This window comes from Pseudopodoces humilis, chromosome 5, assembly GCF_049639895.1.
Source record: "Pseudopodoces humilis isolate 2021_Gansu_Grassland_sample_001 chromosome 5, ASM4963989v1, whole genome shotgun sequence".
Taxonomy (NCBI): domain Eukaryota; kingdom Metazoa; phylum Chordata; class Aves; order Passeriformes; family Paridae; genus Pseudopodoces; species Pseudopodoces humilis.
The window spans coordinates 68,896,572-68,916,236 of NC_142204.1; the positions used below are offsets into that span (position 1 = coordinate 68,896,572).

General features: G+C 41.4%; 1 protein-coding gene across 1 annotated transcript in view; it reads right to left on the reverse strand.

Moving 5' to 3' along the window:
* Nucleotides 1-5,855: 5,855 nt before the first annotated feature.
* TAF3 (TATA-box binding protein associated factor 3) overlaps nt 5,856-19,665 on the reverse strand; it is a 111,892-nt gene continuing 98,082 nt past the window's right edge. The window contains exons 5-7 of the mRNA XM_005526065.3: nt 11,386-11,641; nt 7,363-7,469; nt 5,856-6,583 (exon numbers count right to left, since the gene is read on the reverse strand). Coding sequence (XP_005526122.2) covers nt 6,469-6,583; nt 7,363-7,469; nt 11,386-11,641 — 478 coding nt within the window. The 3' untranslated portion in view covers nt 5,856-6,468. The remainder of the gene's footprint in view (nt 6,584-7,362; nt 7,470-11,385; nt 11,642-19,665) is intronic.

The window sequence follows — 19,665 nt, forward strand, 5'->3', positions numbered from 1 at the left end:
AAACAAAAATTGCAGCATTTAGCCAGATACGACTGTGAGGGCTGGAGGGATGTGGTTCCTCCTGCAGAGCTGTGGCACTGCAAATCCAGCCTTTTAGAGAGTAGGTGGCACTGAGAGCCAATGGTCGGGCTGGGTTATTAGATACCAAGGCAAAGGCCTGGATTTTGGGCTTGACTGAGCATCTGTCTTTGCAGAAAATATAGAGAACAACAGCATCACTTCATCCGCAACATCTTAATACATGCCAGCTCCAAGCACCAACGCAGACATTTCACAGCCCACAAGGCCCAGAGAAGGCAGCTATTGTACGAATTATGAGAGGCGTTTTTTGACGTCCCTGAAGTAATTTTAAGCAAGAAGCTGTTTCTCAGATAAACTCCACCAGATATCCCTGGAAGCAAAGAAGAGCTTGTAGGAAAATAAGGTCTTAATGTGAGCTCAGCTCCTTTCACAGAAAAGCTCAAAATCAGTGGAGGAAAAGCGAGTTGGTTTCATGTTGGAAAAGTTCTTGGAAGAGGGTCAAGTAAAGCCTGCAAAGACAAAGAATCTCTCTGGTTCTGGAGGGTTGTAGATAGTTTCCAGCTCCCAACCTCAAGAAAAACACATTTTCAGCTGATGAGTGGGTTCAAGGACAGTTCTGTCACTGGGGAAGCTCCCAATAGTTCTGCAGTTTTATCCAGCCCTTGTGAAGGGTGTTATTGTTATTTAACCCATGGGAAGGTCTGGACTTCACAGAGCAGGAAACGTTATCCTCCTCCTGTGGATGGAAACTGGGACACGCTCTGATCCTGTGCCTAAACACACCACAGCAGAACTGAGAACTGTGCCCAGCTTTCTTGGTAACAAGACCAATTTTCTCCATCTGAATCCATGCAATGGTGATCATGTGGACAAGAAAAACCCACAAGCAGATGTGTATCCCTATTTTACAGCATTTATCAAAAAGTGTTGCAAATTACAACTCAAAAATAAACAACTGCACATGATCTCTTGTCCTTATTTCCTAATTAATTTATATAAAAAGAAAATAAAAATTATATATTTTTTTCCAAATCTGGATGCCAAATTTAAAAAATTCCACTGCAGACAGTGCCCAGTCCCACACATGGGGAGGGAACAGCTTGAAGGAAGAAGGATGAAGGTCACTGGCACACAGTTAAGCAGCAGTGGCATTGGAGGCCCCAGGTGACACCAGTGCTAGTGACAAACCATCACACTTGTCATTAGTCCCACAGCAAGAAAATGACAGGCACATGGAGATGCTGGCTTAGGGAGGAATTGACAGGCAAGACTTTGGAATTTGTAAACCAAATTCCTGCTCATGACAGGTGATGAAACCTAAATTTTTGTAAATGTGTTTCAAGTCTCTTTCCCCGTCATCCCCTCATTTAGGCAATAAAATAACCTAATTATTTTCTGCTCAGTTTTGTAAAGCTGTTTTGAAGTCATTATGGGAGCATTCACATTGAAAACATAACAGGGAGTTGTGTTCATATGAAATTACTTTCTCATTGTGTTTTACAAATTGCATGGAAAATCTTCCATCTATCCCAGATTTACCTCACATTTTGTTTTCTGAAGAAAATTTCCCTTCTTGATCAAAGCTTGAGGGAGCAGTCACTGAATAATAGAAAGGCTGGGGTTGGAAGGGACATTAAAGATCATCTGTTTCCTAACAATACTGCATCAAACCTAAACTGTGAGAATGTTTGGTGTCACCATGCTGGAATGGAAGTCCCCACTTGCTCAAGGCACCCAGCAGCTGCTGAGCTGTGCTGGCTTTGGTACAGGACACCAGACACCTGAGTTAAGAGGCCAGGACTCTGGAGCAGACAAGGACTAGAAGGAAAATTTAAGGCTGACTGCCAAGGGGAAACAGATGGTCTGGAAGTCCTCAGCTTTCCTCTCTCCCTGTGAGGAGTATCACAGGATTTAAAGTCCTGGTGCAAAAAGTCATTCCATAAGCATCTTAGAATCATAGAAACCTAGGATGACTCAGGTTGGGAGGGACTGTAAAGGTCATCTCATTCCAATCCCTCTGCCATGTACAGGGACACTTTCCACTAGACCAGGTTGCTCCAAGCCCTGTCCAACTTTGACACTGAAAGTTCCCAGGGATGGGGCATCTACCACCCCTCCGGGTAACCTGTCAGTGTTTCACAACTATCATCATAAAAAACCTTCTCCTTACACTTACTCTGAATCAACCACCCTTTTGTTTTGTCCTACCACCACAGACTCTGTTAAATAAATGTCTGACCCCCTCCTTCACCCACTGCAAACCTTGAAGAGGCTGAAGTAGCACCTTTGAGGGGAAGCACCTTTGGCTCGGCAGCCACAGCTCACGATTAATGGTTTCTGCTCACAGGAGCCAGGTACGAGCTGTTTGCTGGCTGTAAATCTCCCGTTACAGCCTCCTCTGCCATACAGCACACATGGATTAATAGCAGCTTTCTACTTTTGAGGTTACAGCTGATCCAAAAGTCCCCAGAAGAAAGGGCGACTTTCCTAAGCAGCATGACTGACAAGACGGCGAAGAGGGAGTTTATTCAGAGCATTATCTAATTCATTCCCCAGTGAAGGAAACTCATCTACTTTTGAGACTTAAAACTTCTAAAGAAAACTGCTATGATCTAAAGAGATTGGCCATAAAACTATTTGTATTGAAAACTTAGCCAGAATGCCTTTAGTGAACTTCATTCATTAACATTCTTCCTGGCAAGGTTTCCGTATCTCAGCGTTCATTTTATACTTTAATTTGGTTAGTAGGTCTTTGTTTAATCGTCCTATTGAAAGGAGAACAAAGAAGGTTTAGGTGATACAGTGAAGTAATACACTATATTTTATCTCTGTAAAGCCCAGACAAAGTCAGCAGGCTCTGATACCCTCCGATTTGGCTTCTTTTTTTATTCCCTTTCTCTTCCAGGACATTTGGAATCACAAATCAGTTGCAGAGCATAAAGATCTTCACTGTACTTAGCTGTGGACACCTTCAGAAGAGAAACACCTTGTCAAGCAGAGAAATGATGCTCTGAGCACAACATACAGCCCCAAAGGAAGATTATCTTGGGAAAAGTGCATTCCCATTACTTCAGGGATGGATGCTTTGCTTTTATATCTATGTCCTCCAATAAAAATCAGTAGTCAAGATAGTTTCTTCAATTTCTGAGCTCTGTGCTTACTGTCTCGATATCAACTTCATGTTTTTTTCTGGATGCAAAACTCATTAACAAGCTGCAATTTTGCCTAATGACTAACCTGCTGTACAGCCAGCACCGAGCATAGCGACCCACAGGCACAGGCTGCCCTGGAGGAGGATTTACAGGATAAAAAGGATAAAAAACTCTCCAAACGAAGCTGCTCCCCAGCCCAAACACCGGCCGTGTGAGTGGGCAGCTCCTGGGCTGCTGTAAACTGACACAGCTCCAACTGACTCCCAACTGACTCCAGATAAAAATCTGGCCCCAGAGTAACGGCAGGATCCTAGAAGCTTTTCTCACGGAATAGTTTTTATGCTCTTTTCTTGAATATTTACAACCCATCCGAAATGTCCTGCTTAAATCCACTACACACTGCGCATCCATAAAGGAGGAAGATTGTACCTGTCTACTCTTTATAGTGCAGATGATGGTGAGCTGTCTCCTTACTGAAAACTAATTCTTCCTAAACTCTGCACCAGTTCTACTCAAACCACCCAGAGGCAGCACCCCAAACTGATGCTCCTCTTGATGAAGCTGCATTTCAAGGCAGGAAAACCATTCAGAGATTTGGATGCTCTCCCATGACATCCAGTGAGTAAACCAACCTTCCGCCCACCCACCGTGCCCCCTTCTCATGGATGGTGGTGTCCAAAACACGAATCATAAAAGGATTCAGATGAACACAAATCCCACCCCTAAAATCAAGCAGTGACTTTAGGAAGCAGTCCCAACTGCTCCCTAACTTTCCATACACAACATTTATGGAGTAAGCAACCTGTGAAGTTACCAGCAGCAAATACAAAGGTCTGGGGAATGAGCTTGCTCAGCGCTGGGTGGGGCCAGGGTCTGTAAAGAAGGTCCAAGCCACATATCCAAGCTGCTCAGGGATAACCATTTCTGGAATGATTATTCATTTATGCCACTGATTCCTGATCCACACCAGCATAAGTGAAAGGGAGGCAGGCTCAGCACCAAGCGTGGTTTCAAACTGATGACCCAGAGGTGAAGGGCCCCTTCTCCCATTACTAATCCCCTCAGCAACACAAGCCTCCTGAAAATGATGCTTTGGTTTTATTGCCACAGGGGTCATTTATAAAATCATAAAATCCAGGTTAAGAAACCAACCCAACAGCAGCAAGGCCAAGCATGCTGAGAAAGAGCTGAACAGACATCGAACGGGACAAGTTCAGCCCTCCCATGGCATCCTGAGTAATTCAGCTGATTAAACATGAGAAGTTCTGATTCATGGAGAGGAGGAGGAAATGCATAAACAACTTACCAAAAGCTAATTTCTTTATTATTGCAACCAGAAATGACCAAAGACGGTGTATTTTGTATGACTGCACATTACATGTGGAAAAACCCAAAAATCAGCATTGCAATATCCAACAATTCAAAATAAAATAGAACAAAAAAATCAAACCCAAGAACTTTCTTGACAGGTAATTAACAGGGACGGAATATAAATGAGATGGCATTGAACAAAGCAGGTAACAGTGCACTTTTAATAAACCAATTTCATCCATATCTCCACTGATTTGCAATTTAACAGTTCTATCAGCAAAGCCTCATTTCCCTAACTAGACTGGTACTTTTAAAAACATGACTAATTCACTCTCATTAATATCAATTTGGATGCATTTAAAAAATAACTCATAATATCTGCACAACAGGCTAAAGGACAGTATTTCTCCAACATATGATGTTCTCACTGCATTGGTTTAAAATACAAATATCCCCAAATTAACCAATGCAATCTAAAATTTATTAGAAAACAAAAGGCATAAATTTTTTTAAAGATTTATTCTTATTTAGCTCTGAGACCCATTGCACTACAATATCAAACACTTTTATTTCAGTTTCTCTGCACCTTCCCCTCGCATTTTCCACGGGGAATGTGACTGGGATTCAGTTTACTGGTCTTTTCAAGGGGATGCACAAAGAGAAGAATACACCTGCACCTCTTCTACCTAAATATGATGCTTTTGGCAAACTCACTAACCACTTGTTTAAAAAAACAAAAACCAAAAAAAAAAAGGAGAAAAAGGGGAAAGAAGTCCATCCCAGCTACAGATTAACATGCTGTAGCTGCCACCAGAAGTGCAGAGCCCCTTGGCCTAAGCTCCCAATTCAGAAGGCAGTTAAGCACATGTATAACCAAGTGTGGGAACAGGCTCCTTGAAGGCAATAGGATTACTCACTTCTTAAGAAGTTACCACATGTTTAAGTATCTGAATCGAGGCCTAATTACGGTGCTGGCCACCTCCTCGTGCACGCACAGCTGGGGCAGAGCTCACCAATCCCTCACAGCCATGAGGACAGGCGTTTGTCACACGGGCTTTTAGTAGCTGCTAGGTTTGTACTCTTGGGCAAACGACAACAAAAATCCTCAAGCCCTAAAAAATAATTAAAAAAAATTACTTTATAAATATCAGGTATTTACACGTGTGAAAATCTTTTAATGGGAAGTGTTTTTACACACTGATGAAATGTACAAGCAATGAAAAGGAACGTTGACAAAGACTTTAAAAAAAAAAAACAAAAAACAAAAATCAAAGTATAAAATATATTACAGGTCCACCAAAAGAAATTCACACAGAAGAAAAAAACTGACACAATAGAAACTTTCTTTTTAAAAATAGAAGATATATCACAAAAGCTTGAACATGTTTATTTTATGTTAGTACTAAAAATCAAGGAAAAAAGCTTCATATATTCTCATCACAAAAATATTTACCAGCCACTTTTTATTTCCACATTATGATTATCTGGCTCAGCAAGAGTCGAGGCTGAACTGTATCCAAACTACAGAAATCATTCCAGAAGGTTGTCTCAGTTTACAACTTACTGCAATTTACATTTTCTCCTCCTCTCAGCACCTTACTGCAAAGGTTCAAGAGGGATTAATAAGAAATCGAGAAAGAAGAGGACAGATATCTGTATTTACAACATTCATCCATGTTGCTGCCGAGCCACAGGAGCGGGAGCGGTCCCAGGAACCACCGAAGTCTTCACAGCGCTCTGTGCAAATTCCCCTTGGCAGAGGAAAGAAATGGCATCAGAATGTACCAAAATCCAATGCCCCGGGCTCGGACGGTCTGTGAAACCCAACAGCCCCTGACCAAGGGCATCTCCTCGCCCCTGATTCACTGCAGAGACACAACCCTGGCAGCCGCGGGGGGACGCGGGCAGGGTGGATCCCTCCTGCAGCCGAGTCGGGGCGGGAGGTGCCGCGGTGACCGCACGACTTCAGTCCCCTGCCAAGCCTTCAGTGCGCCCTGTGCTTCCTCTTCTTGTGTTTTTTATCCTTCCTTTTGTTGGCACACTTGGAGCAGAACCACTGCATCTCTTCTGGGGGTGCAGCCGTAAGCCCAACACAAGGCCTGTGAAGGACAGGAAAATATCACATCATCTCAGTGGATTAACATTGTTTTTGTTTCTTACCCCAAAAAATGCAACTTTCCAGTGGGAGACTAGATCTGGCCCTTGAATTAATATTGCAATTATCATTATCTTAATGAATATAATGATCAAAACCTAAAAAAACCTAAAAAACAATAATCAAAGTCTATTCAAAGCCTTGCTTTGAAACAAAAGAGAAATATCAAAAGGATACTCAGATAAAAAATGTTATTTTAGGAGAAAATATGAGTGCACTTTCAGGTGTAATAGACTAGACTTAAAATAATTTCAAATGCTTCTTTAATGCAGCTGCAAAAACCCTTATGATTTTACGTAGCTTTTAAAAAAAAATTCCTAAAAAGTGATTAATTTCCCCTAACCTTTTTATAAGAGCTGACATTTATATTACTGTTCATACAATGCTTCATAATTTGAACTGTCTATCTGTATACACTGTGCTCATAATCCTGTAGTTCTCACAAAATTACCAGAATCAGCAATATTTCCCAGCAGTTTCAAAAACAACCGTTATCACCAATGCCCATTAATTAAAAAGTAACTCTCCTTCACAGCTTAAAATCTTCCTTTTCAAATTTCAGAGCAACAGAGATAAAAATATCTTCCAGATTATTAAATTGGACACAGTAAAGCTATTTAAATATTCCCAACGTCACGAACTATTAGAAAAAAAAAGGTTTTTTAATAATATAGCCCCAATCTGCCAGGCACTGGCAGAGCAGGATGGATGAGAGGAACTTACCAGTGATACCAATCATCGCAGTCATCACAACCTATCATTGGACTGCCATCATCTGGCTTGTTACAGCCAGGACAGATCCAGATCTGGTTACCCCACTCGTCTCGGATCTGGTGCAAAGAAAAGCAAAGTTAGCTGGTTTTCAGGGCTAAGCAGGCAGGAAAATTGACATTAAAAAAAAACAACAAAAAAAAAAGGTTTCCTGCTTATCTGGCTAAGCCATTCAGCAGCCCCTGTTGTTATGTGTGAATTCTCTGATCATGAGAGCTCAGTGTTACGTCTTAATTGATTTTCCTACACTGCTCATGATGACAAAATCATGTATTTTCCTGCATTGTCCCGTAAACCAGTAAAGCCAGTTACACCACCCGACCTAAGCATGGGCATTCACACACAGAGCCAGGGCTTAAGGACACAATTCCCTCTCTGTCTATACTTTTAAAATTCGACCCTGCTAATGGCAAGCAGGAGCCACGGCAGCCTCCTGCGTAAGATAACAGTTCTTATGTGCATGTAAAATATACAGCGCTGTGTGTATATATTGCTGCATTACTTATTAGCCAAAGTCTTCAACTCCAAGGAGCTGATAAGATCAGGATATAAAAAAGTTGTTACTGAGTAACTTTCCATTCCCCTTATGACATTTATGTCGCAGTACAATTTACTAAAGGGTAAATGAAACAAGAAAGGCAGATCTTTTACAGTACTGGGCAGCTGCTCACCGGGTTCATCATATGCATTTTTTTAATGTTTATATCCTGCTTGACCCATTGTTTGTATTTTTAGATTTCCAGTGGTTCTTGAACAGCTCTTTGCTAAAAACATACACGCAAAATGTCACAGAATCCACCTAAAGGAGTGCAATTAACAATACAAAATGTCTGGGGCATTACCCTGACTCCATCACTCCTTTATGAAGATTTGCACATTATCGTTGTATCTCAAAAACAGAAACTGTTTTGTTCTCAGCTTTTGTACATTTACACGTATCTCAGGCAATAACTTTTTGCTATCTGTACAGCTTACAAAAATGATATTAAAAAGTAGCAGATAAAAAGCCCCAAATGTTCTTAGTAAAAAAAAAAAGCCACTACACGGTGGTCTGTACATCTTACACCACTTCCTGAAAAATCAATAGGAATGTACCAGAGCTGCAACCAACACATCACTCTTCCCTGATTCCTCTTAAAGCCCTGAATGCTTCTGTGGTTTAAAACCCCAAAATACAAGTCCTAGGAATACTAACCAGGGAACAATCCCCTTCCCAACAGAGATACGGAGTAGGCACCGTCATAAAACTAACTCAATTTCCAAGCTGATTGATTGCAATAATCATTCCTATCTACCATCTAATCTCACATCTGCAAAGTAATTTTAAGTTGCTGGAGAAGCATCTGCTCCCCAGGTGAAGCATCTGGGCTCAGAGTGAAGAGGTCCAGAGGCATTTAGGTGGGATAACCCTGCTGAAGAGTGAGGGGATGTTGTGCCATGGTACTGCAGAGAAGGGATGCTGTGGGATGTTAGGCTGAGGGCTACAAAACCTGCCTGGACACCTGGCTGCACCCCCGTCATCCCCCAGCACAGGCACCCCATTTCTGGTGCTGCCTGTTTCGGGCCTTGCCAGGCGTAGGCAGCACTGACAGATGTTGCCCTATCAGAAAACAGACACCTTAACTTTTCCAAACTTAGTTTTTCAGGTATATTTTTCCCCCCCTGCAGAATGCCTGCCTCAGGCTCTCAGGGGCTGGAGGGGGCAGGGTGGTCTATAATTACAGAAACCTCTGCCTGTTTGTTAAACAAGAACTTGGGCTGCTGAATAAGGATATTAAAAATATTGCATAACTTCTCATTCCTTAATGAGCCAAGGGTCATGCAAGGAGGGACAGAGTGGGATTGCTGACTGCTGTGCTAGTACAAACCACTGAGAACTAATGAGCAGAGCACATGGACTGAGATGCTATCCAACAGGGAGATGTGTATCCTTTCTTTTTTGAACTATAAAATCACTCTCCTCTCCTCCCCTGCAGAAGGGAGTTGTGCACCTCTGTCACACTGGCTCCACTCTTATCTCTAGAACAGCTTTCCCATGTGATCTGAGAAAAATCATTCTGTCTCCTAGATTTCCTTCATACGAGAGGCTAATAGTTATTAATCATTTTCTTCTTCCCCAACCTCTCTCTGAGCATTTTGACTTATAAACCCGTCACATCAGGTGTCTCTTTGCATGTGCACATAGTTGGGTCCTAATGCAGCAAAGCCCTGGTTTCAACTATAATGTTGTAGAACATCACTTGTCACAAGGGCCTGGAGTGATAGGACAAAATGGAATGGTCTTAAGTTGAAGAGAAGTAGGTTTAGATTGTATATTATGAAAAAAATATTTACAATAAGGGTGGTGAGGCACTGTACAGGTTGTCCAGAGAGGTGGTGGACTTCCTGTCCCTGGAACTGTTCAAGACCAGATTGGATGGGGCTCTGAAGAACCTGATCCAGTGGAAGGTGTCCCTGCCTGTGGTAGGAGTGTTGGATCAAGATGGTCTTTAAGGCTCCTTCCAATCCAAACCATTCTGTGATGATCTATGGTTTTGTGAAAAGAAAAAATAACCTGGAGCCTCCATATCCTCTGAATTCTTCATTAAGGTGCTAAGAGTGTTACCACTGGAAGTATCAAGGTAAAGTGCTAGGTTTTTCTTTCTAAAACTAACGTAATCTCTAAATTATTTCTTTTCGTAATTACAGAAGAAAATGGGATGTAGTGGAGCATTTAGGAAGTGCTTCTCTCTTAAAGGGAGCTACTGTAATAATAACAATGACAATAATAATAGTGACTGTAATAATAAGAGTGACAGTGGGTTTACACCTGTGATACCAAAAAGTGAGGCTGTCCTGCACCCTAAGGATATGCAGAGCCTGTGTGACATTGTCCAGTGCTGTAACTAACTCAGGAGTGAAATGTATCATCTGCTTAAATAGAGACCAGTAACATGATACAGCACTTTCAGTCCAGCAGGGAAGCACCTTTCTATTAGAAATGCACAGTAAATTTATATTAGAAATTAATACTAAAACAGGAATCATTAAACTTTAAAAAAAATAAAAATCATGCATATGTTGCAATTCAAGCATGGCAAACTCTGTAATAAAAGTAAGCTTTAGGTGTTTTAAATGGTGAGATTTTTAAACTGCAGCTAAACAAGGTGTCACCAATCAAGCTGGAATTTAGCCAGGACAGGGAAGATAACAACACTACTACCCTTGTGCTGCTTTTCAAGGATCAGGAATGCTCAGGACTTCATTTCACACAGCATCTAAAGCAGAAATTCTCAGCAGCACAGCAAGCCTTGTCCTACTCAGACAAATATCCACGTTCTTTTAGGGAATGCAGTTCCTACACCATATTACACAAGAGACTTTTCCAAAAGAATGAAGAATGCTGCCAGACAGAGGCCAAGTTCAGAGCACGTGTCAAACACACAAATCAAGTGTAGACTAATGAACAATCTACAGACTTCTGAGATGCACAAACATCTGCAATTTCTCTATGCTGAGGAAACCAGGAAAGAGATTAGTGCACCCTACACATTTCAAATGAGGGCTAAGTCAAGTTCTTGATGTTATATGAGGGTTTTGTACTTTACCTGACTGACAGAAAAATCTATGGTGAGTCTGACATTTGAGGTTTCAATTCAGCACTTTTGAAAGCACCTATAAAAAACCTCCACCTCCAAAAATAAGTGGTCTAGCTCAGTTAGCAGAAAATATCATATGGGATAGAGCTGGACTTGTTAGAAAGAACTTAACTTTGGAATGGGAACGAATGAAAAATTCAGTCCAAGCTGTAGTGTTTAAGTTATTAACCCCTCAAAACGTGTGTGGAAACAAGGGGTGGATAAACAGAAGTTTCACAGACAGCAACATCAGGAATCCAAGAACCATCAGTCTGAGAGGATGAGCTACCCAGGAGCTCACCAATTCCAGAGAGGAATGCCCCTGGCGCTGGGACAGAGCATGGCATTTGTTACCTACCACGTAAGTACTGACGGTCTCGGTCACCACGCTCCGAACGGGAGCTTTGGAGCCTCCAGCTGCTGACACAGCTGGAGAGGGTGGTGGGATCAGGACTGGTGAGATGGTGGCCTGTGGAGGAGGAGGAGCTGGAGCCGGAGGAGGGGTGACGTGAACGGGAGCTGGCACCGGTGACGGCACAGGCGGAGGTGTTTTGGGCCGCACCGCGGGAGCGGAAGGTTTGCCCTCTGGAGCTGACACCACTTTGCTGATGACTCTGTAGGACCAACATTGACAATTGTTAGAGCTGATGGGAGAGAAAGCAAAGATCAATCACCGATTAGAGAGAGAGAAAATACAGAGCAGCTAATTCACGTCACCCTGGAGTCACCAAAGAGGCTGTTTCAACCCCACTGCTGCCATTGCTGCACCCATCCATTTACAGGATAAAGCACAGAGCCATTACAAAGTGAATGCCAGGACAGGCTGAGCCAGTCTGTACCTCACTGTTGTATAAATATTCTCTGTGGCTTTGCTAAACCTTGTTTCGTTAAGTTTTATTGCATTAGCTCAATTTGTGGGAAATATTAGAAAGGAAAGTTAATCAGCTGTGAACAGCACTGATTTTAATCTTCAAACTGAGAGACAATATCATCCTGTTAAGATCCTACATTAGGGGGTTCTGCAAATATTTGCTAGTTTGGTATTTCTTTCCCCAAATGTTTATGAAATCAGCAGTGGATCTAGTCAGGACAAATAAATGACGCACGCTATACACTCAGCAGTTAAAATATTGCTACTTACTGGAGTAGCTGAAGTAGACAGGATGTAGCTCTAGTAAATACACTGTATAGAACAATCTTGCCCAGGAAGGGGGATACATAGAAGACCTAACATTTATTAATGACTGTTGATACACAGTGCTATTGATGTGCGTGCAATTTCACAGACAAGCCAGAAAAAGCCCTTACTATAAGGCTCTAGGTCAGAAAAATAAAGAGAAGGAAAAAGAAGTTTTAAAAAAACAGAACAAAAAACCCCCCAAAAAACCCCAATACCTCAAACAAAATATAGGTCTATCTTTTTTACCACATTTTGGTAAATCATTTAACTAATTTACTTATATTTGAATGGTAACTGTGGGAGTGCAATTAATTTGTGACAGGACTGTACAAAGAGGGTGATTTAAAGAAAGGTTAGATATTCCAGGGACAAAGTTCACTTAAGAAAGTAAAAAATGCAGACATCAGTAGAGAAACCCTTACGAAAATCAAATTGCAATGACTCCTGAGAACCAGGAATGGCCAGCTCCACTGTCAACGGGAATTCTAAGTTCACCTTTAGAGTTTATTGCAACTCTGATACTCCAAAGGCAGTATCACTAGGATTAGAGACATTGTCTGAATTTCAAGTAAATAAAATTCCAAGCCATTATTTGAGAAATGGAATTGGAATTATACAGTATGTAATACCTTGCTGTGATAATGGTGTTTTTTCTCACAAGACTTGCACTACAAAATCAGAACAATAGCAAGTTATAGTAAAGCACACTTAGTAAAAGGAAACAAGAGCAAGGAGTTTGGTACTCCTGCCTAATCCCCAGCTGCAGCCTCACTTCTATGAACAAACAGGAGAAGAAAATCAAAGAGTGGAATCTAAAGGGTGATAGATGATTCTTCCATCAGCAACACTGAAGACATTCACACTACATGTCCCAGTGATTGCTAATGTGGGGCTCAGGCTCTGTATATGTGTCACTAAGGTGCTAGACTGTGAGTCAAAGCGCAGGAGTCTCAAGTTATGTTGCCTATGACTTGCAGAAGGAAGGAAGTCCTACTGTCAGGCCATCGTGGGAACAACCTACACATCAAAACCAGCCTCTTTCCCCTGTTAGTGGGGAACATCCAAAACCCCACTGTTATCCCCCGCCAAGAAAGTTTTCTGTTTGGCTTATGATGTGTTTCTGGTTCAGTGAAAGTCCCAGTGTGTGGCTCCTGGGGCTCCTGCCAGACTGGCTATGCCCAACTCAGATGCTTCTTGTGTCTTCCCCATTCCACAGGCAGTGCTGGCTCCCAACGCTGAATGCCTAAGACCTTGGTTGGACCATGATTTGTGAAGTTATCCTCGTGACTGAAGAGCCACCCCTCAGTAAACAAACTGTTAGCTATAATAAAAGTGATAGGGGCAGTCAGCAAAATATTGGCACAGCAGAAGTAATTTGGATGCTTTCAAACATCATTGCCCCTTCTTTCCCTGCCACCCTGTCCTACCTCCTGCAATAAACAAAGTCCTGCTAGGAGTTATTCAGGGAGTCAACCCTCCCCAAGTCTAGACTAAGAAATCTATTAGCTAATAGGGCTTTAAACACAACTCTGCACACAGTGTAAACAGTTTGAGAGAAGTATTAGCTAATACAATTTGAATAAAAGTGACCATGCCCAGCTAACATATGAAATTAAATTACAGAGTTTCTTGGTCCAAAGCCAGGTTCTCCTCCTGCACAGGGTCTTCGAAGCCACTCTGCTAATACCTGCAGAAGCTGCAAGGAACACCACATGTGAAATCTTCCAAAACTACAAATATTCATTAGCGAGCAACACACACTCATCAATTGGCTGGCGTGCCTGATGTGTGCAATTAGGACGTGTTCAGTATATAGGGCAGCTTGTTTATCTTGATTTTAGAGCTCAGTTATCAAAACAGGAGATCGGCATTTCGGAGCACGCTTGGGCCTACCACTCCCTTGGGCTAATGAAGTTCAGAGACTTTAGACTCCAGAGTGGAGAAATGAATGGTTTTGTGCTACACCATTAGAGGTGATGGAGTAATCTCAGCGAGGGTGGTTTAGCCTGTCCTGAAGAAGGGGCTGCACACATGGCAATATGGAGGTGGGGAGAAATCAAAGGGAAATAGCAGTCCCACGACTAATAATTACTGTTACTTCAGACTTGGAGAGAAACCTGATATCAAAACACTATGTAAATGATGGCAAGATTTATAAGCTCTGTTTTATAGACAGGAAAATTGAGGCACAGAGCACACTGCAAGTAGGCAGCTCTCACTGCAGCAGAGCTTCAGTCCACCTGGTACCTGAGTCCTGCTGGGATTTAAACTCTTCCTTGGGACATCACCACACATATATTGTTACCTTATTTCCCAAATGTGTTTTCATCTGTCCAAAATCATCACTTAGTCTGCAAGTACAACATTATATAAAACAAATTTTCTCCTCCTTCTCCACACCAATCCCAGAACTCTAAAACTGAGGTTGAATGAGTATTTTTTTAAGAAATCAACCACCACCAAAACAATCAGAGTCCTGAGACAAGAACTCCATTTCTCTGCAGACTGCTTGCCCAGCAATGTAGCACAAACAGATTCTACACTGAAAGATAAAAGGTCAATTAAAAGTTGTTTTTGAATCAAAACAGTTCCTCCAGAATAAATGGGTGTGAGAAAACCTTTGGAATAGATGTGGTAATAAGAGCCTCCATAAATTGTGACTACAGGTCACCAACCACTCCCTTTGAAAAAAAAAACAGAATTAATGTAAATACTGTGTATTTGGTTGTGTCCAATCTAAATTCACTTTAGATTTCTGTCTAAATGCCAGGAGGAGCTGTCCTGCTCACAGAACCTCAGTGTATTTATCATTGAACACATGTATTGATTTGTCACAGAGTGCCCAGTAGTAAGCAAGAAAACATATCTAGAAGTAATAAAAAGGGGAAAAACCTAAGGGATGTGAAATTTAAAGTGGAAGGACAGAAGGACAGAGAAATCCTCAAATACCATGATTACCAATTATTTTTCCATGTTGTTTTTTAATAACCCCTTTGGTGAAAGAGCAGAGCATAAAGCTTCCTGACAAAGGTAATTTTAAGTTATTTTTCTTCCTCAGAATCTGTTCCAGTGCAAACAGCATTTCAACCCAATATGAGAACTTAAGGAGATCATCCATTGCCATTTCTGCTCAACTACACCAAGGCTGTACTGGGCCAAGACAGTAGTGTGTAATATCTGAATCTCAGCTGAGGAGTCAGATCTCATGGAATCAAAGAATGGTTGGGTTGGAAGGGACACCAAAGATCTTCCAGTCCCAACCCCTCTGCCATGGGCAGGGACATCTTCCTCTAGACCAGGTTTTTCAGAGCCCATCATGAATGATCTTGAACACTTCCAGGGATAGGGAGTCCACCACCTCCCTGGGCAACCTGTGCCAGTGTCTCACCACCCTTACAGTAAAGAGTCAGTGCTCATCTACTGGTTTAAAACTGTGTCCAACACTGCTCCAAGGGAAGGAAGAAAATAAAGCTTCAGTTAAGTTTTTCTGTTTCTCAGTAGGGTAGAGTGAATGAAAACCCTTTTTAATCATCACTCTGGGGCAATCACCTTGTTCACAGCTGTAGCTCCAAACCCAAACAGGATGAACACCAAGTGTCAGCTTGCAGGCAAAGTGCAAATTCTACCAAGATTTAAAGTGTTGCAACAGGTCAGTTGGTTTCTAATCGGCTCTAAGTGGCAGAAGCTGTAACATGCTACATCTGGAGCAAAATGAAGCTCCAAGGTGTGAAATGGTTTCCTATCTTTGGAAGTAATTTATTTGATTTCATTCTGATCCTTACGGCTGAAAGCCCCATTGACTGCTTCACCTGAACACAGGGGAAAGACGTGCAGCAAAAGGAAATGGCTTTTCAAAAACAGGATATGGGCCACAGGACAGAATGATTGCTATGGGAAATGAACTCCAAAAAAATGATGTATCAATACTTTGAAAGGTCTAGTAAAAAAATCACAGTAATCTTTGTTTCTCAGAGGCAGAGCTCCCAAGAAGCTGTTTTTCTGCCCAGAGGAAAAAAGTAACATTTGAGAAGTCCTAATTCTTTTCCAAACCCATGACCCATTATTAAGCAAGGAGAAGGAGCTAAATGGGTCTCTAATGTGTAGGAAAATGACACTATCAACTGCACTGACATAACTGAAACTGGTGCAATTCACTTGGATTATCAATCATCATATTATCTATTAGCTTTGACATTCTCTTATTTATATAATTCCTCGATGCTAGAAAGTGATGCAACTATTTTGTTACTGAAAAATCTCACACCTGGAACTGAGATTGTTGTACCAGAAAAAACCTAAACACTCTAAGGTCTGTGGCTAAGAGTGTCAAAAACACCTACGGAAATCAGGAAATTTCCATATGGTTTGGATTCTTCAAAGATAAGAGGTGATTCTGAACATTTTATTCCAGCCCTGGAGGAGAATCAGTGTGATTTAAGCTCTGATATGTAGGCTAATTCCCATATTACTTTTAGAAAGAAAATTTATTTGCTGTTGCATGCCCTGCTGTATATTTTATTCTGTGCAAACAAGTCATATTGGCAAAGAAGCTCCACAAGCACACACTGTAACCAACTTGAGAGTTTGTAGAGTGCCAGAATGCACCAAACCTCCAATGGAACCCCAAGCAATTTTGCAAGTGAAAATACTTCAGCACTTTAACCACCTGCTGTGTGGAATTCTTCTCTATCAAGGAAACTGAACTTCGAGCATTTATTCCAAGATAACATCCACTTTTTTAGGTGCCTGCCTCTTCCACATAAATAGTGTTGACCTTCAATGGTGCATATGGAGATCAAGAGCTCATTCTCCATTTCAATGGAGCTGGGGAAGGGTCTGGAGCACCAGAAGCAGCTGAAGGAGCTGGGGGGGCTCAGCCTGGAGAAAAGGAGGCTCAGGGGAGGACCTTACCACTTTCTAGAACTCCCTGACAGGAAGTGCAGTCAGGCGGGGGTAGGTCTTTTCTGCCACGTAACAATGAAAGCACAAGAGGAAAGAGCCTCTAGTGAGCCCGAGGAGGTTCAGATTGGATATTAGGGAAAATGACTTCATGAAAAGGGTTGTGAAGCACTGGAACAGGCTACTGCCCATGACAGTGGTGGAGTCACCTATCCCTGGAGGGATTTAGAAGACATGTAGCTGTGTCACTTGAGCACACAATTTAGTGATGGACTTTGCAGTACTGGGTTAATGGTTGGATTTGATGATCTAAGACATCTTTTACAACCTAAATTATTCTATGATTCTACTATTCTAATATTATGGCAAAGCCCTACAAACATCTGGACATTCAGTCCAGCTGACATTTCCAGCTAACTCCTTTGCTTTATGGACACATGCACTGCTAAAACTGAATTACAGGTTTTCTACTGTTTATCTTCGCATTACTTTAAGTGAAACAGAGTTCTGCCCTTGGCCTTCACCATCTGTATCTGTTACACCCAGAGTATTTCTCCCAACAACCACAAGCACCTTTCTGTCGATGACTCCTAAATCTCCCTCCCATTTTCTCACCATTCTGACTTACACCTCTGGATGGTTCATTGCCAGTCTGACAAAACAAAACTGAGCTGGTAGCGTGGCGTCTTGGTATCTTTAATCTTTTTTTTTTTTTTCTCTTATCATCAATAACAAACATCTTCAATGTTAAAACCACCTGGCACCAACCCCTTCTGCTGAGTTCTCAAGAGCAAAACCAGAACCTGGTAAAACATGTTTATGTCAATGAGCTCTTTGCAAACTTTCTCTCCTATGTTCCCGGCAAACTGCCTTTCATTGTCATATGTATTGGGAAATGTTATGGGATGCATGGTCTAGGAGCCTGCCCATAAACCAGTCCTATATCCACCCTTTTTGGTGGGAACTGGTATAGAACAGGAATTATATTAACTACCAGAATGTTGTAACAGTATGGGTTAAGAAAATCCTTAAAGCTGGGATTTTCAGCTTGTTACCAAACTTGTTTTTGAAAGAAACAAGTAAGACAGATGGTCCCGGACTTGGAGACTCTGTACAGCTAAAGATCAATTGCTAAGGACAATTTCACTAAATTCAGGCAGGACCAACTGTTCTTTTGTGGCTGTTTCTTTATGGTCTTCTTGTCCACATCCAGCACCCAGGAACTACCACCCAAATTTTTGGGTCTATGGAGTTTCCTCACTTTTGTTTAAAAACCTCAATAAAAGAGTGAATAAAATGAAGCACCTCTGCAAAGACAAGAACAAATCAGTATCTTTCTCTTGCAGTCACCCTCTATGGAAAGTTTATTTTTGAAACAAATACCTATCTACCTTTCTAATCTTTCACATGTTTGATCAGTTTCTGTTGTGCTTCGTAAGGGCAGCTGCTCATGGCCATTTACACAAGCAATTCTCTCATGTGTCTAAACCTGAAGCATTTTTTTTTTAAATTGGGGTATATAGTATAATTTTTTTTTTACTCTTGAGCAATAAGCAGAAAAATCAAAGAATCTCACAGTAAGTTGTTTTGTTTTCTAATGACTCAAGCCTTTTTATGGATTCACTTTTGGAGTCATCACCCAATGTGGCCAGCAGCAAAATGAAAATAATTTGCCACAGACTACTACCTACCATAAACAGGATGAATAATTAGTTGGGGTGACTTCAGTAATTAAAAAAAATAAAAGGAAGAAGAAACTTAAGGACTACATCTGAAGTTGTAAATTTAATTCATGCTCAAGGAAGAAAAAGCTGTGCTAAATCACCTCTAGAAATATAAACAAAAATGATAATTTACTTGGTTTGGTAAAAGGGATATGGTATTCTTCACTTTTTTTTTTTTTTCCATGTAAAAGATGCAATCCTGCAGCAAGGGAGAGGCTGGGGAACCTCCACCAAAGTGAAGGAGACTTTTGGATGGATACAGGACCACACATGTGGATTTTACAGCAGGATTTGGGCCAATATGTTACACTAAAAAAGAACAATTGGGAAAGGGATATGAATCATAGCTGAGACAGTATCTTCATTAAAATACATTCAGCATTTAAAAAGGCACCAAAAATCAGTCCTCCAGCTCTTATAATTTAAAAGACCACAGAACAGAGAAATGTGGGTATGTCAGTAAATACACTCACAAAGATTGATGAAAGCTGTAAAGATCACTGGAATTCCTGCAGCACACCTTGGAGAGGAGCAAGATCATTTTTCATTACTCTGCCTCCTCACTTAGGTGGTCTATTGATCATATCAAAAATGATTTCACCATTACATGCTCTTTTACAGCAGAAGCTGGATTGACACCCAGAGCAGTAGTTCTGTCAACGCACAGTTAACATGGCCTTTCCCTGCTAAAATAATTGGGATACCCATTAGCACAGCAATAAACACAGACTTTTACTGCTTGTGCTCTATTGTTTAATTTTCCCAAACAGTGGTTAGCCCTTCTCCATTTTTCTCCCTGAAGTATCACTTTTTTTTTCCCCTCCTCTTTAATTCC